Below are 27,396 nucleotides of genomic sequence, written 5' to 3' on the forward strand. Positions count from 1 at the left end.
TAAATGAAATGATAAAAATTCAGATGATGAAAATGTGTGTTCATACTGATATCTGAAATTGCTCTTGTGGACACGTACTTTGCTCATCTGTTATCTGGCATCACAGCTATATAAAGATATGTCATCCAGGTTGCTACAACTTATGATGCAATGTCCCATGACTCCACCATGGCAACATGGTTTTGAGTGTTGCAAAATGCCTGACTGACAGGAAAGGAATTCAAAGAAGAATATAATTAATCTAATCATCAAGTTAATATAACACCACAGTGATTCAAAGATAATTGTTGTTTAAAACACCTGGAGACAGGATAAGTATTCTACTACACTGAGAAGGGACTTCTGGGTAATGTAGTTTGGAGAGATTGTAGCTACAAGCTACATCATAGCAGCAAATTTATCAACAAAATTCACTGGTTGTAGATTACAGCTTCGACGACATGAAGCTTCAGTGTGTTTTTATATTAATTGTCAACTAAACGCACACTGTGCCGGGTGGGATATTTCACCCCAGTCCAGATGATGAACTGTGTTTTTATTGGCAGCCACAGCGAAGCCAGCTCAATGAAACACTGATTTTACTCCCATCCATCAAAGTCTCTCCATCCTCCATCTTTCCTTTCCTCCTTCTTGCCCTCTCTTGCTCACTCTCGTACACGAGTGCAGGCAGGCGGGTCTGATTTGCTGTATCGGACGCTGTCAGTCATCCTCTCTGTCACGTGAAGCCTGATGAGCTCAATCTTCTGTCTGAGCTGTCTGAGCTATATTTATCTCACAAATGCAATTAATTTTACTCCATCTTTGCTTTATTTTGATCCGATGTTGGTGGAAAAGCAATTAATGTATGAAGCCGTGACGCACAAACATAATGAATCCATTTGCAGGCAAAAACAACAACCTGTGTTTTCTGTGGATCTTATCTGGCCATGTACCCCACTGAAGACTCATCTCCAGTCCCTAATTGTCCCTTATGTCCTTTTTCTTGGCTAGCTTTGTGGAAGGATGAATTTTAACCCAAAGCAGCGCCTAAAATTAAACAGCAAGTGCAGGTGAAACCACACAGGGGTTACGAGCTCAGCTCACCTTGTTTCACTCTCAGCGTGTGTTCGTGTTCTTTAGTACTATTGATTAGATGAAAAGTGGGGTCTCTGTCCACGTCCAAATGAACCCTGGTGCAGATAAATTAAAACGGGAACGCACAAACACACAGAACTTGACTCTTAGTCGGGGAGCCAAAGTCTCAAAAATGGGTTGAACCTGACATGGTCTGCCATACTTTTTATTTGTGTCTTTTATGTTCACTTTAACCCTAAGAAGCAATAATCAGAGGGTCTGCTCTGTGGCCAATTGTGGCCATTTTAGAGTATGTACCCTTCATTTTTTGATAGAATCAGTGTTACTTACCACAGATAATGATGAGCAGCTTCGAAGTCTGTTGGTAACTGTTGGTAACTGTTGGTAAACGTCGGTTGGTTGTTTCAAACTCATTCAAATGACTAAGATCAGGTGCGTGTGTGTAAGTGTGCCACGATGCTAAAATATCCAGTTTGTCTTTCCGAATTTTGAGAATAGGCTAAAATTCTATTGAGGTTCTGAGCCTGTTGATCGCCAACTAGGCCTAGCAGTGAAATCATCACAGATCCAATGATTTTGGTTGGATTTTTCCAATTTTTTCTGTGGAATGAGTATACTGTTTGGTGAACAGAATGGCATATTGACTGATGTCATAATTTGGGGGGAATAATTGATTGCCAATGAAGTAAAGATGAAAACATTGGAAAAAAGTGAAAAAACGCCCGATTTCTTCGCATTAAATTGAGCCAAAATCATGTAGAAATGTATTTTAAGAGTTATAATTTCATTTGATGTTGTCTCCACATGTGTTCTGTGCTTCTGGAAGGAATTTATTGACAGCTTACCCAACCCACTGAGGATTTGTGGAACATTTTCTATCAAAAAATGAAGGGTACATACACTAAAATGGCCACAAATTTTTTTTTCGCGATGTTTCCAGCAGAGCAGACCCTCTGATTATTGCTTCTTAGGGTCAAAGTGAACATAAAAAAACACAAATAAAAAGTATGGCAGACCATGTCAGGTTCAACCCCTTTTATTGAGCTTTTGAGACTGTGGCTCCCTGACTATCTCTATTTTAAGGTGCAGGTGTCGGATCCACCGTTTCCCTGCAGCACTAATTTCCCCTCTGAGTAGAGCACAGGACACCCGAACACAGTTCCAAAGTTCTTCGTCACACCCCCAACTCATAAAAAACAACAAAAGCAACGCCAGTGCGGACAGCAAAGGGAAGTGGAACATGCAAACCACGGCTATTCTCTGCTTCGGTCGGGCTGAACCACAAGCGTGAACACACCAGGGACAGGGACGATGCCACTCCAGAATAGATGTTATTCTTGTTTCTTTTTGCTTCTGACAGAATGTAAATGTACTTTATTAATACAGCCCTTTACAGACAATCCTTACGATGTACCAAAGTGCTTTACAGCAGGTAATAAATAAAGAGAAGAATAAGTAAAAACAAATAAAAACAATAAAAGAACAGTGAAAGCAATAAAATACAACAAAATTGATTAAGATAAAATAAGATAAAAGTGTCATCATACTACTGGGTATTAAAAGCCATCCTAAATAAGCAGGTTTTTAGCCTACTGAAGAGGCCCAGGTCAGAAATAAGACGCAGCTGGACGGGGAGCTTATTCCAGAGCCTGGGGGCAGCTTTAGGAAAAGTCTCGCTCACCCCAGGGTTTGTATTTTGACCTGGGCACTTCCAGCAAAAACTGATCTGTTGACCTCAGAGCTCTACCAGGATTGCGGACTGTTAAAAGCTCAGATAAATCTGATGGGGCGAGGCCGTTAAGAGCTTTAAAAACAAACATTAAAAGTTTAAAATCAGTTCTATAAAGGACAAGAAGCCAATGGAGGGAGTTAAGAACAGGAGTGATGTGCACACGTCTGTTGGTGTTGGTTAAAGACGGGCAGCAGCGTTCTGCACCAGCTGAAGGCGACTTAGAGAAGACTGGGAGAAGGGACGATCCATCTGAACCGATGCAAAATGTGTTCCTCCTGTGAGTAACCCTTAAGGCTTCTATTAGTTCATGTTTAAACGAGCTGTTTGACACACAAGTTGCTATTTCCAGCTATGCAAAAAATCCTCTGTGTGGACCATTTGACTCACGAGCATGGGAGTGGATGAGTTCCTGTGTCATCTTTGACTGAACAACATGACAAACATGTCATCAAAGTGGAAACTAATTGAGTAAATTCATTTCTAAATGTCTGTAAACCCCCCCTCCCCGAGGGGGTTACACGTTTTCGGACTGCTAACAGCTTAGCCGACCTTTAATCTTTACCAACAAAAACCTGAGGCGAGTCACGCTCAATAAACACCCACAGAGCTCAACAGCAACACGTCTTCAAACAATGTGCTCCCCCATGTGCTCCCCACGTGCACTACTGAAACGTCCCATGTGGTTAATGCAGTTCAAAGGGACTTCTACTCCAGCAGCAAAGTCACAACATCTGGTTAATGCTTGTAATAGCCAAACTGTAGTCTGGAACACTGGCAGCAATTTATGTAACGCCTACCTCTGCCTCTGCTGCTAACCTGTAATTGGAGACCGTGGCTTAACTGCAGTCAAATGCCCTCTGTGTGATGGGGGGGGGAGGTCGGGTCTGAACGCTAAGTAGGAGGGTGGGCAGAGGGGAGGAAGAGAAAAGTGCTCTTTATGTGTTTTCAAGGTTTGGTGCCATTTAAAGTCCTTCCAGCAAATGGGGAAGTTTGCATTTTATCTTCATTTCAGTCCATTTAAAAGGGAGAATTGTGCAGCTGTGAAACCGACTCTGAGCTCAGCTGATTTAGAGATTTTACACATGTGGTAAAGCACTTGTTTTATGGCACAAAGGCTTGTGTATATTCTGATTTAGATCAGCATTAGAGGGCAAACTGGAGACATTTTAATGTCAAAATACTTGTGAAAACTTTAGAAGTTTGTTGTTCCTGACTTGAACATGTAAGAGAACCTTTAATGGCTACCTTATAGTCCATTAAATCACCTTAACTTTTCCCCAAACTATGGTCTTATAGAGTTTTAGCTTAGAAGCAGGAGCTACACATAGTTCCCGAATAGAAATTTGACCAAAGGCGTTGGTCCTTTTGAGATTCTGGGTGGGGCTTGCAGCAACAGATTTCCACCTGTCCGTCTCGGCCATCTCACCTTTAATATCTACAGCAGGTAAGAGAGTCTCAACTGGGAAAAGGAATCAAACCTGTAAAATGTTCAACTGTGATCCCTTCACAGCGTTTTCAGGCTCAAAGAAAAACACCCACAACCCTCCACAGATTTTCAGTTAAACAGCTAAAGCACACCTCAGCACCTGCTCTGTGGTGTTGGTTGTCATGTGACCAGTGCTGCAGCGCCTTTAATGGACTTAATTAGCCTGATCTACCCCTGTGCCATTTACCCACTGGAAAATGGTAGAAAAGTAGCCTTTAAGTCCTTCCTGAACCGGCCAATATGACTTCTTTAGACTTCTTTTAACCGTTCGTAGGGTGGATCTAGTTGAGAGATGCCTTTTCTTTCTTTTTAACCCCGTGTCGTATTTATTGTGCGGACATTTTAAAAGGAAATTAAATCACGCGGGGCTGAAACGAGAGACTTTTGTTCAATTATCAGTTTAAAACTGACCTCGATGAAGGCCGTGAGATGTTGTTTATTTACAACTTTTTCACGAGTTTTGACTGTCAGTTTAAATCAAATTTAACGCCAGACTTTTAGAGGTTTATGTTTTAAATTCTGCTTATTCTGCAGCTTCTACTAAAAATGTGCAATAAGTGACATTTTATTGCAATAGGAGGGCCACATGTGGGGTTTTCACATAAAAGTACAATTTATCTCTGTACCAGTAAGTAACCGTACTCCTTTCTCAGTTCCTCTTTAGCCTCCCTTGGTGGGTTTGTCTTCTTATTTTCTATTTTTCTTCATATCGTCCTGCTGTTCAGCCTTTTAAAATGTTGCTGCTTCCAGCCCAGTCGCAAAGGTTTAGTAGGTCTGTTTATCTACATGTCCAAGTCGCTGTAGAGTCCCAATTCAAGGTGTAAAATAGTGCAATTACGGGATGTTTTTGTGTGTGGTGGAACATCTACGCGACATTACCGTCAGTAACAGTGATAAACATGTAACCGCCGGGGATATGTGTCAAACCCTGACCAAGTATTAATTAACATCTAAACCCCAGACATGTTTAAGATAGTTCAGTCGTTCCTGACTGAAAGCAAAGTATAAAAGGTGTGAAAGAGGCTGGTTGGAGTCCCTGTGTTTGCATTACATCGCTGGGATATCAAGCAAGCAAAAGTTGGAGCTGGAACTGTTTAATATTTCAAAGAATTCTCATAAAAAAGTTACATATTAACAAACTCCTTCACAGCATTCATGCACTCTGTTAATAATAAGATCTGCATCTTCATTATTTGAACATTTTGACCTAAATTGGACTGTACAGTCTAATTTGATGGCAAAATACGTTGAATATATCACAAATAACTGTTTCTACTGATAGGATTCAGCTCTTTCTCTCTCTGTTTCATTGCACTTATTTTAACTTTGCAGAGTATTTTACCTTCCAAAACTGGACAATGAGGACAAGCTTATAGCAATGTTATTTATCACTAATGATAAAGGGAAAAAGGGCCAAACAGCAAGAGGGTTTCAGGTTCAGGTTGGATTAAGCGGGTACAGAAACTGGATGAATGGATGAAGTGAAAATAGAAAGATTCTGAAGCTCAGTGGAACATCCCTTTAAAGAATTGGTGTCATTGAAATAAAAAGGACTAAAAAAGAAAAAGCTGCTCCCCAATCACGTAGAAGCTGTCTAATGGAAGATTTTCTTTTGGCAGAACGGACGTTTGAAGACCACGAGAACCTCGTGGAGCCGCTCTTAGCGTGGACGAGGGACAGCGAGAACAAAGTCCTCTTTCAAGAGAGGGGAGAGAAATTTGAGGTTTTCAAAAACCCACAGGTTGGTCCCGTCGCAGCGTCAACATAGGCCAGCTTCACCTCTCTGCATATAGCAGCTCATATCCTGAGTGATCAGAGCTGTGATAGCTCTAAAGTCCAACATCTTGGCCCAAATCTATCTCCACATTGTTTAAGCTCAGAGCCAAATGGCTCTCATTCATCGTTGAGTTATGGAGATATCTTTGCTCCGTGCAGGCTGACCCCTCACATTAATGTCCTCGCTGCAATATATCAGACAAAACAGCTTCAGGCCAAAGACAGACAGCGAGCTCTTGGCATGTTTGTTGTTATAATGGGACCCTTTACAATCTCAGAGTATTTAATGGATTCGGTCTGTTGGCAGAGACAAATAGCCTGGGTTTGAAAGGCAGGAGGGACATGCTCATTTTTAAAGTGCTCCATCATTTACTCCAACAAAAGACCGATCCATTTTGTTTTTTTTTTACAGTACGTCTCTATTCATTTACATTTTTTGACAAGAGCTTCCAAATAGGTTTTCCCTCTGGGCTTCTTCCTGTGATGGAGACAAAAGGCTCAGGGGTCAAAGTATTCCAGTCGCCAAAGAGAGGCAAAGTATTAGCATTTCAGAGACTTGACGGGGGTGTTCTGACTGTATTTTCCGCTCTGGAAGCTCATAGCTATGGTTTTATAATCATATTCTGTATTTCTGAATAAAATGAGGGTTAGGTTATCACTTCAGAAAGTCAGGATGTGCCATTTACCATGTTTGCATGTAAAGATTTGCTAATAAGTGGTGACGCTAATGAGGATGTCGTGAGATCTGCAGCTCACCAAAAAGCCCAGCACAGTCATCTGTGGAGCCCAACCCCAGAAAGATGTCAGATGAGCCCTTCTGTGATGCACTTTGTTTCATTCCTGCAGAACTTTTATCTCTGGAAGAAGGATCAGAAAGTGCTCAGAGAAATGAAAGACAAGGACAAAGAGTTACTAATAAAGGTAAAAAAAAAGAAAAACTCATTTGCACATCTTTAAGGTGAAGCGTCATCTTTGAGGTGGTATTTTTTTCCCATCCCCCTCTTCAGGAAAACTTCTGTGGGACTTCCATCATCGTGCCTGATCTCGACGGGGTGCTGCACGTCAAAGAAGATGGCAAGAAGTCCTGGAAACAGCGGCTCTTCCAGCTCAGAGCCTCCGGGATTTATTACGTCCCCAAAGGGAAAACCAAGGTCAGGATGGGAGAAGGCTAAACATCCTCCCAAGTTAATGCTCTATTTCAGGATGCACCCAGACTGTTAGGAGAGGGCTGCATAGAAGCAGTTATGCAGATGTTTCCACTCAAACCCGAATGAAATGTTTTTCTCTAATGGCTCTACTTTATCAGCCGCTCACTTGTTGCAAAGCTTTGACCTCCCGCTGCTGGATACCTGCAGTCGATATTCAGATAACCAACCTGAAAAAAAAGATTCTAATGAAATCCTCCTTTTGTTCCCTTTCAGTCGTCCCGCGACCTCGTCTGCTTTATCCAGTTCGACAACATGAACGTCTACTACGGCAAAGACTTTAAGAACAAATACAAGGCCCCGACCGACTTCTGCTTCGTTCTGAAAGTAAGTCGGCTTATCTCCCTTCGATAAAGGAACTTCAACTTCTCCTGCGACGCAGAGGAAGACACTGAAATTGTACACTGCATTAGAAAATATCATGTGTGGGTTATGCAGCTGCTCGCTTCTCTGGACAATGCGCAATAAATAGTTTATTTTGAAGAAGTGAAAGGAGACAGTGTCACCCAATTTAGCGTTAAATGGTGAGAAATCGGACGAGCAGGACTGCTAATTCACCACGTGTTTAATCGTGCCCGATTAAACTGAGAATAGCAACTGCTGGGAAGCGCTTACAGTACCCGTGGAAGATTGAGAAACGCTGACACGGCAAAAGCAAGAATTAGATGGGTGAGCGGTCAGTGTTAAAGGGATGTGAAAGTCTGCTTTCTCTCTTTCCTTTCGCCCGTCTTAATCAGCAGAGGCCATCAGACTAGGTGCCGGGGAGCAGAGCAGAAAGAGCTGAAAGAAGCAAAGAAACTGAATTACCTTCAGCTGAAAGACAAAATACTTATGGTTGGACTCTAAAGGAAGGAGGCGGGAAAACCTTCGGCCTCCTCAGTTACTGTAAACGATGTGAAGATGATAATAAGTTTGCCCGAGTGTTAAAATTAGGGTGTGTTTTGACAGATTGGTGGGGCGGCGTTCGTGAGCTGCCAAAAACCTCAACAACTCAAGGACGATTTAGCCTCATCACAGCTGTTAAATATTCAGAGAGGCCGCCGGAGGTGATCTCTAATACCATCCCCATTATGTAGAGCTGATATCAGGTCATTAAATGGAAATTCGGCTTCCTCTTCAGGGGGAAACAGCTGACTAACAGACGAATGCGTCAAAGCACTTTTGTGGTCAGAAAGTTGGCACGAGGGTTGATCTTCCGTCATGGAAGCAAAAAGAAAAGTGGGCATCAATCTTGGATTTAGCGTCAAGTCGTTGAGGATTAGAGGCTCCATTCGAAGGTCTCTTATTTCTCTTTTCGTGTTCACAACTGCTGACAGGTTTATCAGACAGGAAATTAATTCAACATCAGTTCAAACGTTGCCCTTTAACAGGCATCTTCTGGAGCCACTCTGCCCTCTTGTGCTTCCCCCTGATGCCCCAAACAGACATTTAATGATGACATTCAGCTTCCTCTGAACACACTTAACGATATGACGTTTGGAAACACCTTTTGGCTGGACTTAAACGTTTAAAACCTGGGATGATCCATCTTTCACTACTTTTATCTAGGGCTGGGCGCGTTAACTCGTTATTATCGCGTTAACTTATTTAACCCCGGTAAATATTTTATCGCGCATTAACGCAGGTTTTATTATTGTAAAAGTCTGTTGAATGCATCACATTCACACAGTTACAGCAAAAATAAAAATAAACTAGCAGGTAACATCACCGTTACAGGTGCTCCTCGGTCTCTGTGTGTAGCTCACGGAGGTAACCGGCGCTACTTCCTGTTTTACTTGTTTAAACATAAAAGCACGTATTTCAAAATAAATTTTCCAAAAAACTCCTGCATTTACTGCCAAGTTGAATTGTCTTCTCAGCGTAGTAGTTCCAGTCTAAAATATCACTTAAAGGCAAAACACACAACTGATAGCAGCAAGTCATTCAAGGAAACAGACAGTGGAGCGAGGCTTCTACATAAAAACTACATAAAGATGCTGATGTTAAAAGTGTGTTTGCACAACAAATGTTATGGCACTTTCATTCATATGGCAGCACATTTAAAATAAAACTAAATGCTAAAAGCTATACACTACTTTTGAATTGATTTTTGGATTTGGCATACAAATGCAATTAATCAGGGAAATCATGTGATTAATTAGATTAAAAATGTTAATCGTTGCCCAGCCCTACTTTTATCCAACAAAAATCCAAAGATACTCAATTTGCTGATCCATGAGATGACGGAAAAGCAGCAAATCTTCACAAGTGAGATGTTTAACTGACGGATTGTTGAGGATTTTGCGAGAAATCTCAAATATCTGCCGGTTTAATACAACAAAATGAGAGTAAACAAACCATTTGTCTCCGCAGCATCCTCAGATCCAGAAGGAGTCTCAGTACATCAAGTATCTCTGCTGTGACGATGCTCGGTCCATGAACCTTTGGGTGACCGGGATACGCATCGCAAAGGTAAATCTGAGCAGCTCTGCTTTTAATAACATCATTTAACGTTCTCCAAAGCAAATGATTTAAAGTCAAGCTCTGCTTCCAGTACGGGGCCTCGCTGTATGAAAACTATCAAACGGCAGAGAAGAAGGCCGCCGTCAGCTCCGTGTGGACGAACCGCAGCACTCCATCAAGCTCCAGTCAGTCCACACCCTCACCCACCATCAAAGGTAGCACGACACACCAGCTCCTCATTGCTGAGTGTTTCGGTGGTTTGAAACAACCCAGATGTGGTGATATGAGCACAAACCTTCTTCTTGTTCAGTTGCGTGTTTCTGTTCCTCTCTCAGCTAAAGCACCGAGCCAGGCCAACGGTCACGCCACAAAGCAACAACCCGGATCTGTTCTTCAGGTAAATACATCTCCAACAACGGGGCAGCTTAAAAGATCAAACTGTTATAAAGAAACACATCCCAGTTTCCTTTGATTCAGAAGCCAAATACAGCTTCAGATATTAAATCTAAGGGACCAAAAGGGAACTGATATGTGACCACAAAGTCATAGAAAGGGTAAAAAAAATGATGGTTTTGGTCCTAACTGGTCGTTCAGGGAGCTAAACGTGAAAGTATGAACAATTCAACAAATGATCTCGATTCAATAATCAGAACAAAGTTTCACACAAACGTGAATAATCAGCTTTTACACCCAAAAGTAACAGCAATTAGACACTTAAATGAGCCCGCTGTGAAACTGAAAGATCTTCTGTGCTGATGGTTGAAGTAAAGTCTTCAGATTGTAGATATCCTTTGAATAGAATAGAATAGAATAGAAAAATACTTTATTCAAATTATTCAAATTCAAAGTCAAGTAGCTCAAAAAAAAAAGATTTTTTTTTTTATTAATATTTACAATGATTGTATATTTATATACAATATATATACATATTACATATATATACATATTATATATATTATATACAATATATATAAATATATACAATATATATTTATATATATTTGCAGCAACATCAGTATCTTCTGATCCATCAGAATCAGCCTCACTGGACATAAAGTACCTGATCTACAGGCCCAGTCCAGTGTGGAGAGTTTTTGGTAAACTGGCTGCTTGTTTGATAACATGAGGCCATGACATCATGAATCACAGCTACAGTGTGGGTCCTACATTTCCCACAATGCCACCAACACTTCTCAAAATAACTTCCTGAGCATCTTGCATCACTGTATTTTATTTTGTCTTGTTAGGACTTTGGCAGTGTTCCACCTCCACCTCCACCTCCACCACTGGACAAGGGCCTCCCTCCACCTCCTCCTGACCCCGCCTATCCTCCTCCACCACCTCCACAGGCTGCCAAGAGCTCCCCGAAACATTCCGGCGCTCAGCGACGCGTCCCCATCAACCTCCCTCCACCTGCGATGGACAACTTCCTGCCTCCACCGCCACCTCCACCCACCAATGACTCCTCAGAGGCCCCGCCAGACTTCCTTCCACCCCCTCCTCCTGCTGCTGGCTTCAGCTCCCTGCCGCCTCCTCCACCTTTCAGCTCTCTACCACCACCACCTCCACCAGCCAGTTTTGGGGGCATGGAGCAATCCCTGCCTCCTCCACCGCTGGATCCAGAATTTTTACCACCACCTCCACCCGAGCCAGTGTTCGCAGGAGGCGGTGGACCCCCTCCGCCTCCTCCGCCTCCTCCGCCTCCTCCTGCTGCCACCCCGCAGGCAGCTGTGCAGCCGGGTAGATCCGTGAGGAAGATGCCTCCTGTGCCACCAAAGAGGACTACAACTTCACTGGAGGGAGGAGGAGGTGGTGACCTCATGTCAGAACTGATGCTAGCCATGCGGAAGAAGCGTAGCGATAATTAAGCCGAGAACAAACCACCATCAGCTCATTCCTGAAGACGGTGGAGATCAGTTCAGACTTCCTGTCTGCAGACATTCATCCGTCTCCTCTCTTTTTCCTGTTTGTTATCTCATGAATAAACTTTAAATTTAATTCTATAAAGACCAGATCTGAGCTGCGTTTGGAAACACGTAAAGAACGCCGTCATACTTAAGATATTTTTACATGACTGTACATATGTTTGCACGGAGGGGCTGTAAATACTGTAAAAAACACATTCCACGGGTTTCCTGGATGGTTCTTCCCAGGTAGTTTTCAAGTGACTGTTACCTAAATAAAACCTCCTAAATAAACACATGGTCCAGTGCAATCTGTTGCCTTTTGCTGTTGAAAAGAATGTGTTATTACCATCAGGCAACATACGCCCTGAGTTAAATTGAAAGATGGGTTTAAAAGGAATATGATCAAATCCTCAGACTGTGTGGCGATATGATGCAACTGTCAAGTGTTTAAAAATGTGTTTTATGACATTAGAGCTTCATTAAAGATTAAAAATCAGTTTTAATTCCCATATTGAACCAGAAGTTGTGCAAAGAAGTTCAACACGGAGCTTCTCACAGACACAAAGTTGGTTAACTGCTGTGAATGAAAGCATCTCACACCCCGAGGACAGAAACCGGCGGTCCGACATCAGACGCTTCTGTGGCTGCTGTGAGCAGATCTGCACAGATCCACACACAGTAGGGAATCTTCAGCCTTCACAGATATCACCTCAGACATGTTGCATTTGGCAGACACTGGTAGGCAGGTAGGGTAAGGGGGTCTTTCCTGCAGGACCAGGGATTTGAACCCACATGTACTACACTATCCAGTCCAAAGATGACAGAATTTCCCCAAATATACGACAGGTATGTTGCGCTCTCTGTCCGTTTTGAGTGTTTTTCTGTTCCACTCATGAAGAACAGCTGACCTTTAGGCTGTCAGCCCACCACGGAGGTCTTGCTGCATAGCCCGCCTCCTCTGCGGCGTCTTGTGTAACAAAGGGAGAGGACAGGATGCGGAGCAGCAGCTCCACCTAGTGGAATGACAGAGGAATTACAGCAAGGTCAGACGAGCCAAAACCGCTTTTTTTGTGCTTTTGGCTGATTTAGGAGAACAGGTTCGTGTGTTTACCTCTGAGAAATCATTCATCTCAGCTTTCCTTACAGCAGACTCTGCCATCCAGTTCCTCAGCACATATCGAGGATTTATACCTGCGAGATTTGTGTTACAATCAGATTTAATTCATCTCTTTACGGTTCGATGAACTTCAGACACAGAGAGCCTTACTTTTCATCCTGTTTTGACGATCCAAATCACTTTCACTCTGTTGCCTGAACAGAAAAAGGAAGAAACGACTCTATTATTCACACTAATAAAAACCTCTGTTGTACAAACGATATTTTAGGCATTGTCGCGGCCTTTTAAATTTCCAAACTATATTTTCTAAGAAAGGCTGTGGGTGGCCACAGGTGGTTTGATTCTTGCAGGCATTTCAGACTTGATTGTTTAAAAAATATATGTAGTTTATTTCCAACAAAAAATATGAACAAAACAATAACTAAAAATCTCTCACAACTTAGATGAAAAACGAAAGTTAACTTAATCTGATTTTACAATTTCAAAAAGTGGTCAAAAAAATAATTTTACCAAAACCTCCCGTCTTCACTCCGGACATTTGACAAACAAAAAAACTCCTCCAACACGCCCCCGGTGTGTTCTTAATCTCTCTAATTAATGGGAGGGTCTAAAAGTTCCCAAAATAATCTAAACAATTACAAATATAAAAATGAATTACAGATTTTGATTCCAAACTAACTAAAGTATATTGTAACTGCCCAAAGAAAACTAAATTGATAGAACTTATGATTTACAAACATAAATGGCCACAACAGGCATTTTTAATCATCCCACTTTGCTCACCTACGGATCCGCAGCAGGTACATGTTGATCCAATCAGAAGAAAGCTCATGCGATGACAAGTCAGCAAGAGCCCACATCTAAAAAGCATGAAGAAAAAAACCACTGTATGAACAAATCTACGTTCAATGCAGCTTCTGGACAAGAAGTAAGTCAAATTATAGAGATACCACAAAAAAAGCCACACCGTTACCTCTGTGAACTTCCTGTTGCGAAGCTGATTGGCTGAAATTTCGCTGAGCTGCCTGAACGTCATGGTGAAGTCTGCCCGTGTGTCCTCCATCATCTGCCAGAGCCAAACACAAAAGTAGAAGTAAAAGAATACAATTTTAGATCGAACGCACGAAGGAAACCCCCAAACTGTAAATGACTTGCCTTAAGCAGGAATGCGATAAGGTAATTATCTTCCTCCTCTTCGCCGAGAAGCCCCAGTTTGGCTTTGAATAACCGGTGAATCCTGAAAGAAAAGCACCGACGTGATGCGACAAACTGTCACCGAGACGAGTTAAATGGAGCATGAACATGAATGCAGCGCAAACTCGGAGCTCACCTCGTCTGGTAAATGTCAACATACCCTTTTAAAATCATTCGAGCCCTGAGGAAAACAAGGAAAAAGGACATTTATCAGAAGACAAGTACCGTCCTCCTTTTGGCATAAATAAAATCCACCAGTGTCTGAAATTTACAAGCTGTTATTTCAACCTCCACGACCTCTGTTTGAACCATCGCTTTGTGTGTTTGCCTGTGTGCTGAGGATGGTTAACGTGTGTAAAAGGGTTCCTTTCAGAGATTATTTTGAACCAGGATGCAGAATTCACAGTTAGGATCAACCTCAAATCTTCATTCTTCACACCCGATTTCAGGATTCCTCTCTTGAAAAAAAGATGTAAAATTGACCTTTCGTGAAATACTGAGGCTTGTAGAAGCCATGTACATTAAACTGTTTGTTGTTTAATATTTTCTGGGCTCTAATTATATTTATTCACAGTTGAGAAAGGAAAGGAAAGCAGTCAGAGACACCCAACATGTTAGCGGTTCATTTCCGATCATTTAGCAGAAATATTTACTGTACTGCTCCTTAGATTTTGGCATGATGACACCACAGTTCAATCAACCCTATTTGGCAGTGGTGTGTGTATATATATATAAATATATATGTGTGTGTGTATCTTAAAGTACTCTTAAAATCAGCAACATATAACAGAGATTTCCCAGAGTCCTTACTGTTTCTGCTGTTTCTGTGTGAGCACAGGGCTCAGAGCCACCAACAGCTTCTCCAGGTTGAATAGGCTGACCTCAGCCTGAGCTCCTATTCTGTATCTGCCCTCATCATCAGACGTGTTGGGAACAAAATCTGCGGAAAACAAAGTCTTTGTTTCATAGCTGACGAGAGCCAGGATGGTCACATATTTCAGAGAAAAGTAACACTGGACGCACTGGGGTCATAGGACTCCATGAAGCCAAACGGCCCGTAGTCGATGGTGATGGAAAGGAGGCTGAAGTTGTCGGTGTTGCACACACCTGTCGTGATGAAGCAGCGGCACATGTCAGCAGAGCGTTGATGACCTGAGTGTGATTAACTCCACAAAAGGTTTCTCACCATGTGCGAAGCCAACTGACATCCACCGGGCAACCAGGTGCGCCGTTTCGTTTACAACCGTGGAATAAAACACCTACAGGTGCAAAGAGTTCCACGTTAAAGGGATAGTTCGCCTCTTTTGACATGAAGCTGTATGACATCCCATATTAGCAATATCATTTATGAACATCTTCTTACCCCCTGCTGCGTCCTGTGAGCCGAGTTCCAGCCTCGTTTTGGCGTTGACGAAGGTAGTCCGGCTAGTTGGCTGGGGCCGCAAAAATAAAGCGTTTTGCTTCCCAAAACAATATGCGTTCAAAAGAGTAATACATTTGCATCACAAAATCGTTCTCCAGGAAAAAGTCAGACCTCACAATCGCTTGGCGCTATTTTCTCTCCCTTCGTATCACTGCGTGCTGCCGCCTGCCGACAGCCGCACCTGTTACGGTGTTTACTGCTCGGTCTGCACTTCGGTCTGCACGGTCTACACAGCACGCAGTGATATCAAGGGAGAGAAAATAGCGCCAAGTGATTGTGAGGTCTGACTTTTTCCTGGACAACGATTTTGTGATGCAAATGTATTACTCTTTTGAACGCATATTGTTTTGAGAAGCAAAACGCTTTATATTTGTGGCCCCAGCCAACTAGCCGGACTACTTTTCTCAACGCCAAAACGAGGCTGGAACTCGGCTCACAGGACGCAGCAGGGGGTAAGAAAATGTTCATAAATGATATTGCTAATATGGGATGTCACACAGCTTCATGTCAAAAGAGGCGAACTATCCCTTTAAGGGTTTAACATTTTCAACATTTCCATAAGTTATCAACTCGATAGACGCACGACTCACCAAATATTTGTCTGGGTCGTCTGAACTAATGAAAGAAAAATGCTCTTCCATGATGAAATTCAGCAGCTTTCTGGAATCAAAACAAGAATAAAATGGTGTCACGTGTTGTTGTGTGCGGTGCATACGGGGGGAAACCTGATCTCCACATCAGACCCACTTCAGAAGATCCATTTCTCCACTTTCAGCCAAAATTTCTAAAGATCCGATCCGAAACCAGGACCTGGCCACCCGGAGCACCACAGCTCCTGCGGGGAGAAGCGAAAACACTGAAGCGGCAGCGTGGTTGGGACAGTGGATGATGGAAACCACATTATCGTGACTGAAATCACGGTACCTCTCTCTGTTTTCACATTTCCGCTGTAGAACTGATCCCTCAACACAGGCTCCTCGCTCACAATCAGACTGAAGCAAAGCAAATGTTTTCCAGATGAATAACAGAACATACAAGGATCTATAACAAAGGATCTGAGCATCATCACACACCTGGCTCATAAAATAGAACTTCTACAAAAACCCATCTTCCCCTTTGCAGGAGTCAGACACGTGCCCCCAAAGTATGAAAAGAAGCTGAAACAAGTGAAAATATAAGAAAATATCGGCTCATCTTTAATCTGATGGCAGCAACAGTTCCATGTTTCCCACTGTGTAGCATATCTTCTTCTTTTAACAACATCTGTAAACATCTGGAAGCTGAGGAGACCAGCTGCTGGACCTCTGGGAGAGGAAGGTTGTGTTTCATGGTGCACCAGGAATACACGCAGGATGAAATATGAAAGGCCTTCCCTGAAGAAGACGTCGTCTGGATGGGGGCAGATGTTGCTCTAAAACCTTTGTAAGCCTTTCCAGATGTGCAGGCTGTCGGTTCCATAGGCACTAATACACCCCCGCATACCGTCAGAGACGCAGGCTTTTGAACTGAGTGCTGATAACAAGATGGATGGTCCCCCTTCTCTTTACACCAGAGGGCGCAGTGTCCGTGTTTTCCCAAAGTCCAGTCCTGATTGGCAGCCGTGTCCTTCTGAGAGACTCTGCCTCTCTAAGGTGCTCTTTATATCGCCAGTCATTTCACTGACCTGATGCCACATAATTAGCTGCAACGTGTTCTTCCAGCTGTTTCTCTTCAGAACAACTTGCTTTTTTTGCACCTTTATTGAGACACGATGCTGCCTTCAAACTCAAGATGAACTCATATTTGTCATAGAACGGTAAAATGTTTCACTTTATTCAACATTTTATATGTTTTTCATGTTTGATTACGAATAAAATATTGGTTTATGGCTTTCATATTGATTTGAATATGACTGTATTCTGTTTTATTTACATTTTAAACAGCCTGACACTTTTTGGGAACTGAGGTGATCGATAGAAATAATGATTTTACAGATTTTTTCAACAAATTTCAAGTCACAAACACATGATTTTACATAATTAAGTGTTTCTGGCGCGAGCTGTGTGTTTGAACAGTGACACTGCTCATTAATTAACAAGACAAGCCTTTTTCTTGCCTTCATGCACGAGTGTCTTTACCTGACAGCCCTGCTGGTGGGAACGCCAAGGAAATACATGGCCTCGCTGCACAGGAACTCCCTGACGGAGGAGCGGACTACAGCTCGACCATCTCCAGACCTGCAGCGAGAAGCAAAGTCCATCTGTTGGACATTTCCCAATAAAGCTGGTATTTACAGACCCGTTTCAGTTCAAATATACCTTGAATATTGAGTTTTCCCAGAGCCTTTGAGCTGCAGTTCCCATTTTTCGCCTTTCCTGTTAAATGGTACGATTTATAAGAGGATAAAAAATAAGGCTTTAATACACAACGCACCTCAAGTTAACTCTAAAAAAAGGGCTCTCACCTGTTTAAATACTGACCGAGTAAATGTGCTCGACCATCACCCAGCTGACCTGCCCAGTAACCAAACTACAGCAGAGGAAGATGGAAAAATGCTCTAATGTAGTCAGAAAGTCAGCTCAGAGCAAACACCGTACTTACTCGTTTTCTATGTGTGCAGCATATAGCAAATGCAAGCCAGCAGGATTCAAACAAAACCCTCAAGAAACTGAAATTACCTGATGACCTCCATATCTGTGAGCAAGCGGCACAGACCCAGAGAGCAGCCTGGCCCCGCTCGCATAAAGCAGGAAATCTTCTGACCGTGTCGCAGCCACATTTAAATCTAAGATCTCTTCCATGACATCCTGTTGAGGCAAGTTCAAGATTTTAACGTCCTATCCGTGATATCTTTATGGGGGAAAGCTGCGATGGCGACGATTTTAGACACGATCACCTTAGAAACTGCTGCAAGTCGTAACGGGCCTTTCAGAGGGGTGGGGATGGATTTGGAAAACACGCAGTTGCTCACAGTGCGAACAAAGTTGCCATCGACCTCATCGATTGGGAATGATTCTGTGGGAAAAGAAAGGAGAGCATGAAGACATCATAAAGCTGGCCCGCAAAGAGGATAATCAGTTGTACCTATTAGCTTGTTGCAGGTTACTCTGAACAGTTCCAGGTCGCGCGTGAGGTCTGAAACGTTCCACCGATGCTTGAAGGAGTTTGAGGTTTTGCCGTCATGACTTTGGCAGTCTGGATCCGTGCTTTGGCAGAACTCCAGGACGTGCACAGGCGTGACGTTTGATGCCGTTACCAGAGCAAAGACGAGTGCTCTGTAGGTACTCCACATTTCCACACAGAGCAGATGCCAACGATGCAGTTTTGTAAAGATGTAACAAAGAAAAGTGTTCGCCAGATGTTCCCATCACAATCTATTCAGGACCTGTCATTCAAAAGGGTTGTATGCGTATTAGTAAAAGCATCATTATTCATGAACAAGCAAAGAGAGCTTTAATGTTAAAACCTCTAAAAGTAAGAGTGTTAGTATTGTTTATTTGGGTTTTGTTTTTTTAAATGAAACACATTTGATACAGTTGATGGCATAACTACAGGCTGTAACATTTGCTTTTCTTATTACTCAAATATGGCCCCAAATTGAACATCAGAATCTCAGAAATTGCACTTAAACCAATAAAAGCCACCAGATCAAACAAATCTCAATGCAATTATACAACCACCCTTCCTTGTAATATCATATTTCTGCATTTAGCATTTTTTATTCTATTTTTTTTTCTCTTTAAATTGCTTGTTTTTATTTTAAATGCCTTGTCTTTATGTAAAGCACATTGAGTTGCCTGTGGTATGAAATGCGCTGTATAAATAAAGATGCCTTGCCTTGCCTTTAGGAGAGGTTTTGGCTGAAACTTGAACTGATATTTTGCTGTAAACTGTACCGAGTCAAACTGCAAGAAAAAAACTTTGTTAAGATTTTGCTTCCATTTCCATTTTCCTTTCGGACACTAGGACCATTAAATGGATATGCAAATGAGTGAGTATTCAGATATACGCAGTATTCTTCAAGTAATCGTATTTATGTTGTTAATGATGGAAATCAGCCCAAACTTAGATGAGCACTTTGCATTATGTAATCAGAAATATGTGGGAAATGTGTATTAATGTAGGTAATCACTGGGGGGAATTATGTTTACTGGTTATAAATGTCACACCGGTTCACCTGTGGTGTACCTTATCATCTTAAATAAACTAAATAATGTAAGTTTGCTTCGTTGAACTGATATCGCTGGTAGCTAGCTTAACTGTTAGCATCCCAGCTATTAGCTATGGTGTATGTCCTGGAGATACAAAGAGAAACATACTTTATAGCTTTTAGTTTGAATAAAAATAGTTTATTATACCTTTACATTTTCAACAGATGCTCACGTTTTAAATAATTCGTCCCTCCTTCCTTCTCCTTCCTTCTCCTTCCTTCTATTTCCTTCTTCTTCTTCTTCTTCTTTCGTTTATTGGCAGATTACATCTTTTGGTTGTTGTATACCGCCACCTACTGTACATGAGTGTGTAAGTGATACTATGGCAATTTTATCTGATCAGTCAAGTCAAGAGGGTGTAAAATAAAGCTAGAGATAATAAGTAATAACAAAACAAAACCAACAAATAAACAATATAAAATAAACAATTAGAAAAAAATTGCTTTTTATTGCATATTGAACACCACATATACACAGGAAAATATTACATCACAATAGGATAAAAAGTAGTTACAAAAATAAAATATATTTCACCATTTTAAGTTAGAGATCCATAAACAAAATAAGTGAAAGGGAAATAAAATAAAATAAAAATATAAGTAAAATAAAAGAGCTCGAGGTATATGATTTAAATTAGATTATATTCTTCACATAATCTTCTTGTTTTGCTGGCTTTGGAATTCATACAATTTTCCAAATATCCTAAATAGGATGAAAAGAGTATTTTAAATACAGTAATGTTTGGATGCTGGTGTGTAAATTTAGTACAATGAATATGAAATTTAATTCTACTTCCTTTTTCCTGCGGCTTATTTTACTACGAAACGTCATCCACCAACGCCCGGTGACTCTTTTCCGCTTCCGGAAATATATAACCCGTGTAATGCATGGTGAATGGGAACATGGCGGGGTCCTGGTGGAGGCATTGCAGGAGGTGGAGTACAAGCTGTACGAACACGGGTTTGAGTGAAACCTTGTGGTATTTCAACGGAAGGTCTGTGTCTCTCAGCCGGGCGTCCCTGAGCTCCGGAACGGGAACCGAGGTGAGTTAGCACCGGGCGAGGAGCGCTGTCAAACCCGGAGGAAGGTCACGCACATTGCCGAGCCGTCAGCCGGTCCTCCTGCACGGTGGTCCAGATCCGCAGCTGACCCCTGTTTCTCTGCGGGGTTTGCGACATTTCTTGGCTGTGTGACTGAGAGCCTGTAGCAAGAGTTTCCTGGGTTTTGTAAGCCTCTCAAAGGAACGGGGACTTGTTGCCGGCGTTGGGTCTTATTTTTGGTCACATCACAGCATGTCCTCCAGTCATAAAGGTTGAGACACAACAGGGAACTTCACTAATCTGCCTTTGACTCGACCATACGTCTGTTTGAATCTAATCCAAGTAGAGTCAACTTTTCATTCATTTAGATTTTCCTTCTATACCCTTCATTCATTCATTTGACATTGAGACGCAAATGGAGCTCCACCGCAAAATCATTCAGTTTCTAAGAGGCTTAAAAACACTGATTATAAAAGAAACTCTGAGAGGTCACAGCTCCTAGAGCAGAGTCCGAGATATTTAAGCAGAAACCACATAAATAACAGGATTTTACATGTTTTTATTGTGTTTTCATGCTGTATCAATATAATATTAATCCAGTTACTTTAAATGGATTCCTACTGTAAATTAGATCTGCAAGAAAGGGTCCTTATGTTGTAAAAAAAAGTTTAAAAGAAAAAACAGGAATAAATATTCTTCCAGTGTAAAACATGGAAATACCTGTAGATGGCACAAGTCTTGACTAAACCCAGGTTGCTAAAGGTCTCAATGAATCACTGAATCAATTTGCTTTCTAAATATATAAATTACCGTAAAATCTGTTTCTGATTTGCGTTTGTTTTGTCTTTCGACTTTCAGGTGAAATCACCATCTTCCACGCAGATCCACCCAAAACCTTCAAGCTTAAGTTCATCTCTAATCAGGTGAAGCTGTTCGATAGACGACGGTGCAGTCTTTGAGTTGCAAAAATCTCCCAGTCTCGGTTAAAGTTTGTGTAACCTTTCATTGCAGGCACAAGTCTCGGTTCCTGTATCCCACACTACAGCCTTGCTGTTGCCGAGCAACACACAGTGATGCAAGGCCCAAAGACCCTTTCATGTTAGCCCAGAAAGACTTAACGAGTTTATACGATGACATTAAAAAGGTGAGGTTTTTTTCTGTGTGCGTCTAAAAATGAGATAACGGGGAAACTAAAGTCTGCAAGAAGCTTTGTTGTTATGTTTCTGTTGAAAGTGATACGAGTGTTGCTTTTTTAGGACATGATTTTTAATTTTTTTTGCCGTGCTTTACAGGAGCTGTTTGTTTCTAAAAAAGAGCTGAAGTATCTATGCGACTACTACTTTGATGGCAGGGGCAAGGCTATCCGACCGATCATCATCGTCCTGATGGCCCGCGCCCTCAACATCCACAGCAACGGGGCTGGGTGAGCAGAAGTCCGATTTATAGGTTTATTTTTTCCACTTTTTCCTCTCGGAGATGAGCCGACACATTAGTGAACCCGGGACTCGGTGCTCACGAGATGCGCCTCACCTTGTCATGAAACTTTCTGAATTATTACGAGAAGCATAAAGTTTTATTTCGTCTGACATTCCTGGGATCTGCTGTCTTGTGTGTAGAGATCTGCTCCCGGGGCAGAGGGCAATAGCTATGATCACTGAGATGATTCATACTGCCAGCCTGGTGCACGACGACGTTATAGATGGATCAGATGAGAGAAGAGGAAAGAGTTCCATCAATGAAATTTGGGGAGAAAGAAAGGTACTGCTTCCTTATCTCCTGTTTGCATATTTTGTGTTGCACCACTTCATTGCCGCCCCGTTTTGTTTGGTCTCTTTCAGGCCATCTTAGCCGGAGATTTCATCCTCTCAGCCGCCTCGATGGCCTTGGCTCGCATCGGGAACATCACAGTGGTGAAGGTGCTCTCCCAAGTGATAGAGGACCTGGTCCGAGGTACGTTCCAACGCTCAAACTGCTGCTAAACCTCTGCAAAACATTATCTTTTGGAGGAGTTTGTTAACCTGTGGGGCCGTTCTTCCAGGAGAGTTCATGCAGCTGGGATCCAAAGAGAACGAGAACGAGAGATTCAAACACTACCTCGAGAAAACCTTCAAGAAGACAGCGAGTCTTATTGCAAACAGTTGTAAAGCAGTATGTACGTTCTGTCTCCACATTAATAAGACATAAATGGAGAACAGCCTCATTTTCTACACTTTATGTCCCTTTGTTGACTGCCTGCTCCTTTTAATTGAAGGTGTCCATTCTGGTAAACTCTGATCCCGAAGTTCACGAAATAGCCTACCAGTACGGGAAAAACGTTGGCATCGCGTTTCAGGTGATTTCTGCTCCACGAATCTGCAGCTCCGTTAAGAAATAATGAAAGGAAGGGGGTGAATAATCGTTTGTTTTTGTCGTGCAGCTAGTGGACGACGTTTTGGACTTCACATCCGGAGCCAAACAGCTGGGCAAGCCAGCGGCCGCTGATCTGAAACTGGGTTTGGCCACCGGACCGGTTCTGTTCGCTTGTCAACAGGTGAGACCTCCCATCATTATCCAACATGCACGTACACAAACCGCACCACTGCCCAACCGTCAGCGTTAACCTGCCTGTGTTCTCAGTTTCCTGAGCTTCACGCGATGATCATGAGACGCTTCAGCTCCAAAGGAGATGTAGACCGAGCCTGGCAGTACGTCCTTCAGGTATGACGATGGAGAGAAGAGTCGGTTCTGAACTCTGCAGCATGTAAAGCTTCAGAGTGAAATGCTCTGTGATGCCAAGAAAAAAAAATATGGGGACACCTCCTTTGACGAGACCTTTTTTAATGGTAATGATTTGTCATGTAAACATGCTACATTGCAGCAGCCCCTTTTGCAGTATTTTGACTCATATTTGGTCAACAAACTCAATCATGATGACTGAAAAGCATTGAACATCAGTGCTGAGGTCCGTAAAGACAGAGTTTTAGTCTTGGCCTGTATGCCTGTAGGTCAGGGGTCTCAAACTGCTCCGTGAACGGGCCGGTGTGGCTGCAGGTTTTTGTTCCAACCCTGCAGCAGCACAGCTGACTTGTTTCATTCAATCAACTGAACTGTCTGTACTGAAGGGCTGTGTTCGAAACCGCATACTTCTCCTACTACTCATACTAACTTTTTGAGTTAGTAAGCGAGTTTGAGTAAGCGAGAAGTTCCCGAATGCATACTAGATTCACCGAAATGTTGGGCGTGCATCATGAGGTTACTACTCATACTCAAACTACCCAAGATGCAACGTAACGTGACGTCGCTGATCGTCATTTCCTGTCAAAACGGCAGTTTCAAGCTAGCTATGAGAGTAGGTTAACTTCCTGTTTTCAAAACAAAAGCACCAATTGTATCGTAATGGCTTTCCGTATGATAAAAGGCAACGGGTATTTTATTTTGTGAAAATAACCGGAAGTGCGTCGCTCACTGCGGCTAGCTTTAGTAGCGCCGAATTCGTGGGAACAAAATTGTGAACAGCCGGTATTTTGTCAGATTTTCAACACGTTGGGGATCTAAACGACTACTTTCTCGCCTGAAAATGTTTCAAATGTTGCTAAAGTTTACAGAGTTTAGAGCTTAAGCGAAATCAGCTTCAGGCCGGCTGATTTCGGCTCGGGCAGGAGCGAAATGCATTGTGGGAAAACGCTCTGCATACTGTCTTTTCGATGAGTATGCAGTATGTAGTATGCGGTTTCGAACACAGCCAAGGTCTTAACCAGTTCAGTTGACTGGATGAAACAAATCAGCTGTGCTGCTGCAGGGTTGGAACAAAAACCTGCAGCCACACCGGCCTTTTCACGGATCAGTTTGAGACCCCTGCTGTAGGTCATCTGCAGTGTCTGACGTCACAAACGAACGCATCACTGATCACTCTGTCGGCGCAGAGCATAAATGCAACTCTCCTGACCGGCTCTCCCGTTTGTTTCAGAGTGACGGCGTGCAGCAGACCACCTTTCTGGCCCGGCGTTACTGTCAAGAAGCCATCAGGCAGATCAGCATGCTCAGGCCTTCCCCGGAGAGGGACGCCCTGATCAGGCTCACTGAGATGGTGCTCAGCAGAGACAAGTGAGCCACCACTGCCACAGGCCATCTCTTCAGGCAGCTATCGGCTGAAAGGCAACTCACCCCGGCTCACGTGTCAGAGCAGGTTAGGGTGGAGCACAAAACTGCGAGAGAAGCTCTGGGACTCTGGTTCGGAAGGATCCTCGGTGCTGGTTTAGTAAGAACATGCAGGGGTCTCTCTGAACCCACGTTTCATGGCTCTCTCAACCACTCCCTAAAACGTTCTCGAGGGCGATATTTATCACGCATTGACATGTAAATACAAATGATTTATTCTGTGATTTCCACTTCCGAGATGGAATCCCACAGGATTTGGAAATAAATTATAATCTGAAATGAAGAAATGGCACTGAAAGGACACCCCAAACCTTGACTTTATTCAGTACTGTAACTGCAACAAGCTCCGCTGCATGGAACTGGCCGGCTGCGGTTGAAAGCAGTTTGTTACGGGCCAGTCCTGAGCTGGGGAGCCGTTGCAGAAAAATGTGTAATTCCAAATGCGGTGGAAGTGCAAACTTGTCGCCGTTGCGTTTGTCTGGATGAAATCCGTCCACACCTCAAAGGCCAAACAGTCTTGTGTCTTTTTCTGACTTAGTGAAATGTTATGAGGTTACTTCTGTAATGCAAAGTGTCCTGTAACAACCAAGGCCTTAACATCTGCAATGACTGTGTGCTCAATAAACCAACTGCTTCATTTTTTCCCCCTTTTTTTTAATTCAAGCCAAACCTTCGCTTCTTTCTCATTTCCCACCCAAGTGACGACATACGCGCGTTGTAGATAGAATTGTTTATTATAAAAGACTGTACATTAATTTTTCAATCAACATATTATATGTACAAATGATGGGCAGAGGGGGGTGGATTTCAATAGTTCTACCCAGGAAAATGTTTTTTGAAACTGAATGAAAATGGGACCACTGCAGGCAATGCGAGTCAAATGTCCAAGAGCCAACACAGGGAAAAATAACAGTAGAATGAAGATGATTCCTGAGTGATGGCTGATTTTACTTGAGTTACTGTATTAATATGTACACCTGTGCAGCCCAGAGCAGGTCATTGTTGCTTTAAGACTGAGGAGGTATTAGTTGTTTGTTGCGCTGCATTATCACATGGCAGTGTCGGGCAGGACAACTCCAGTCTAACTATCGCTGCCATATTCCATTCATTTAGCCGGATCCTATGGGGTGTGTGGGGATTAGCTTGAAGTAAGAGCAGCGGCGGGCTCGTTCGAGACGAACTGCACAGCGGAAGTCACAGAAACGCTTCTGGGTTGGTCGTGAATTCAAATTTCAAATTGGCATCAGGAGAGCGGCTTTTCACGCTCAGCCGACCCTAAATAGATCGTAAACATGAATTATTCATTGAAATTGGAGGGTTTGAAGAATCCTGACATTTAAAATGAGCAAAAGGTGTTTAATAAGTCAGAAACCATGTGGTTTAACTTGTTAATAAACCTACAAAATGTAAATGAATGAGAAGTTTCTACTTACTAATCCAGACCCGATGCAACATAAGTGTGTTTACACCTTTAAGTGTCATGTCAAAATGTTCGAGACGCCTTTTTAAAAACTGAGGAACAGGTCTGGACTCTATCGTAAACTTTCTGTTTAATGTGGCTGAGGAATAAAAGGTTTCAGTCCCGTCGCTGACATCTGAACCAATCAGAGCGAGTCTGGATGGAGTTGGACAGAGATCCAACCGTCATTGCATTTTACTCCAGGGACCAACTCTGCACAGCCGTCCCGAACGAGCCCGCTCTTTAAACGCTCGATGCAAAACAAAGAAAGGAGCGTGTCCTCCTGCCTCAAACAGATTTCATCTTGGCTACTTTAAATTTAAAAAGTTGAGACTATGATGGCTTGAAATTGACTTCAGAGTAAAAAGTTCAGTGATTTCAACAGTGTGATTAAAAAAAAAAAAAGGAAATACAACATAATGGAAGCATAATGGCAACAAACTTAAGATTACATTATATTTGCATGCTTTTTTACGCCGACTTTGAGCAGTATTTGTTTCTTTGAGACACCATTTACAGTATTTAAAAGCATCAGCTGCGTTTGTTTTTCCCGTATGGAGTCGAGGGCGCCACGATGAAGGCTATCATGATCAATATTCACTGAATTTACATCACAGATCCCCAAACGGCTGCAGCTCATGTTACACACAAACGCTTCGGCTGAAGGTGCTTCACGTGGCCTTTTCATTTGTTCCTTTAAAGTTAACGCTGTTCATCACAGAAGAGTTCGAGTATCAGTCTGAAAATCTTTTGTTCAGGCAAGATGTCGCCGCACATCCTTCAGCTGCCCCCCATCCTGCCCTATCACACCAAAATAAACTAAATATTTATTACTTTTTCTTTTATTTGCAACCAGTAAAGACAAAAAAAGAACATTCTGCCGTATTAAAAAACAAAAAAAAACAGGGTCAGACAGTTATATCTATGTGTGTCAGGGTTGCTTCGGTCAGCCTCTCAGCGGGTTAGGATATGACTGAATAAATAGACTGTACTGTTACTCCCTTCAGTCGGCGTAGTGCATGATGGACTCCACGTAGTTGCCGGGGAACAGACCGGTGACGCCGTTGGCCATGCCCTCATACCAGCCGTCGTCGTTCTTTTTGATAACGTAGATGATGGCGCCCTCCATGAAGGACAGCTCGTCGTCCTTGTCCTTGGCGTAGTCGTAGATGGCCACCACTATGAACAGGAAGGAGGGGGGGGGGCATGTTTGT

The 27,396-nt window shown here is 42.6% G+C and overlaps 4 protein-coding genes across 11 annotated transcripts in view; 2 read left to right on the top strand and 2 right to left on the bottom strand.

The window, feature by feature from the left end:
- apbb1ip (amyloid beta (A4) precursor protein-binding, family B, member 1 interacting protein) overlaps positions 1–11,913 on the top strand; it is a 26,384-nt gene extending 14,471 nt beyond the window's left edge. Inside the window, exons 7-14 of the mRNA XM_075452763.1 lie at positions 5,912–6,033; positions 6,915–6,989; positions 7,076–7,219; positions 7,490–7,600; positions 9,626–9,724; positions 9,807–9,930; positions 10,051–10,112; positions 10,963–11,913. Of these exons, the coding sequence (XP_075308878.1) occupies positions 5,912–6,033; positions 6,915–6,989; positions 7,076–7,219; positions 7,490–7,600; positions 9,626–9,724; positions 9,807–9,930; positions 10,051–10,112; positions 10,963–11,583 (1,358 nt within the window). The 3' untranslated portion in view covers positions 11,584–11,913. The remainder of the gene's footprint in view (positions 1–5,911; positions 6,034–6,914; positions 6,990–7,075; positions 7,220–7,489; positions 7,601–9,625; positions 9,725–9,806; positions 9,931–10,050; positions 10,113–10,962) is intronic.
- LOC142370274 (protein nucleotidyltransferase YdiU-like) lies at positions 11,067–19,790 on the bottom strand. Of its 3 annotated transcripts, none has more exons than XM_075452765.1 (20): positions 19,719–19,790; positions 18,420–18,720; positions 18,232–18,350; positions 18,014–18,142; positions 17,800–17,864; positions 17,654–17,710; positions 17,474–17,572; positions 16,281–16,348; positions 16,104–16,191; positions 15,947–16,016; positions 15,120–15,192; positions 14,957–15,040; positions 14,744–14,873; positions 14,070–14,114; positions 13,895–13,976; positions 13,713–13,805; positions 13,523–13,599; positions 12,890–12,933; positions 12,734–12,813; positions 11,068–12,635 (listed from the first exon to the last, which is right to left on the bottom strand). In XM_075452765.1, exons 2-20 carry the CDS (start codon positions 18,625–18,627, stop codon positions 12,513–12,515), a joined length of 1,734 nt encoding a protein of 577 aa, XP_075308880.1. In that variant the 5' UTR covers positions 18,628–18,720; positions 19,719–19,790; the 3' UTR covers positions 11,068–12,512. The 3 variants fall into 3 exon arrangements, with proteins under 3 accessions (XP_075308881.1, XP_075308880.1, XP_075308879.1); XM_075452764.1 differs by having other exon boundaries at positions 19,694–19,790; XM_075452766.1 differs by lacking the exon at positions 19,719–19,790 and having other exon boundaries at positions 11,067–12,635; positions 18,420–18,700.
- Positions 19,791–20,409: 619 nt separating this feature from the next.
- On the top strand, positions 20,410–25,365 carry pdss1 (prenyl (decaprenyl) diphosphate synthase, subunit 1). Its single transcript, XM_075452430.1, has 11 exons — positions 20,410–20,589; positions 21,445–21,509; positions 21,598–21,730; positions 21,879–22,009; positions 22,203–22,344; positions 22,425–22,536; positions 22,625–22,734; positions 22,838–22,918; positions 23,003–23,116; positions 23,203–23,283; positions 24,533–25,365. The coding sequence occupies exons 1-11, from the start codon at positions 20,434–20,436 to the stop codon at positions 24,671–24,673; spliced, it is 1,266 nt and encodes a 421-aa protein (XP_075308545.1). The 5' UTR covers positions 20,410–20,433; the 3' UTR covers positions 24,674–25,365.
- A 73-nt stretch (positions 25,366–25,438) lies between these two features.
- Positions 25,439–27,396, bottom strand: part of abi1a (abl-interactor 1a) — a 51,107-nt gene continuing 49,149 nt past the window's right edge. For all 6 annotated transcript variants that reach the window (XM_075452425.1, XM_075452424.1, XM_075452426.1 and 3 more), the window contains one exon: positions 25,439–27,361. In XM_075452425.1, the coding sequence (XP_075308540.1) occupies positions 27,186–27,361 (176 nt within the window). In that variant the 3' untranslated portion in view covers positions 25,439–27,185. The remainder of the gene's footprint in view (positions 27,362–27,396) is intronic.

Source organism: Odontesthes bonariensis, chromosome 20 (assembly GCF_027942865.1).
Source record: "Odontesthes bonariensis isolate fOdoBon6 chromosome 20, fOdoBon6.hap1, whole genome shotgun sequence".
Lineage (NCBI taxonomy): Eukaryota > Metazoa > Chordata > Actinopteri > Atheriniformes > Atherinopsidae > Odontesthes > Odontesthes bonariensis.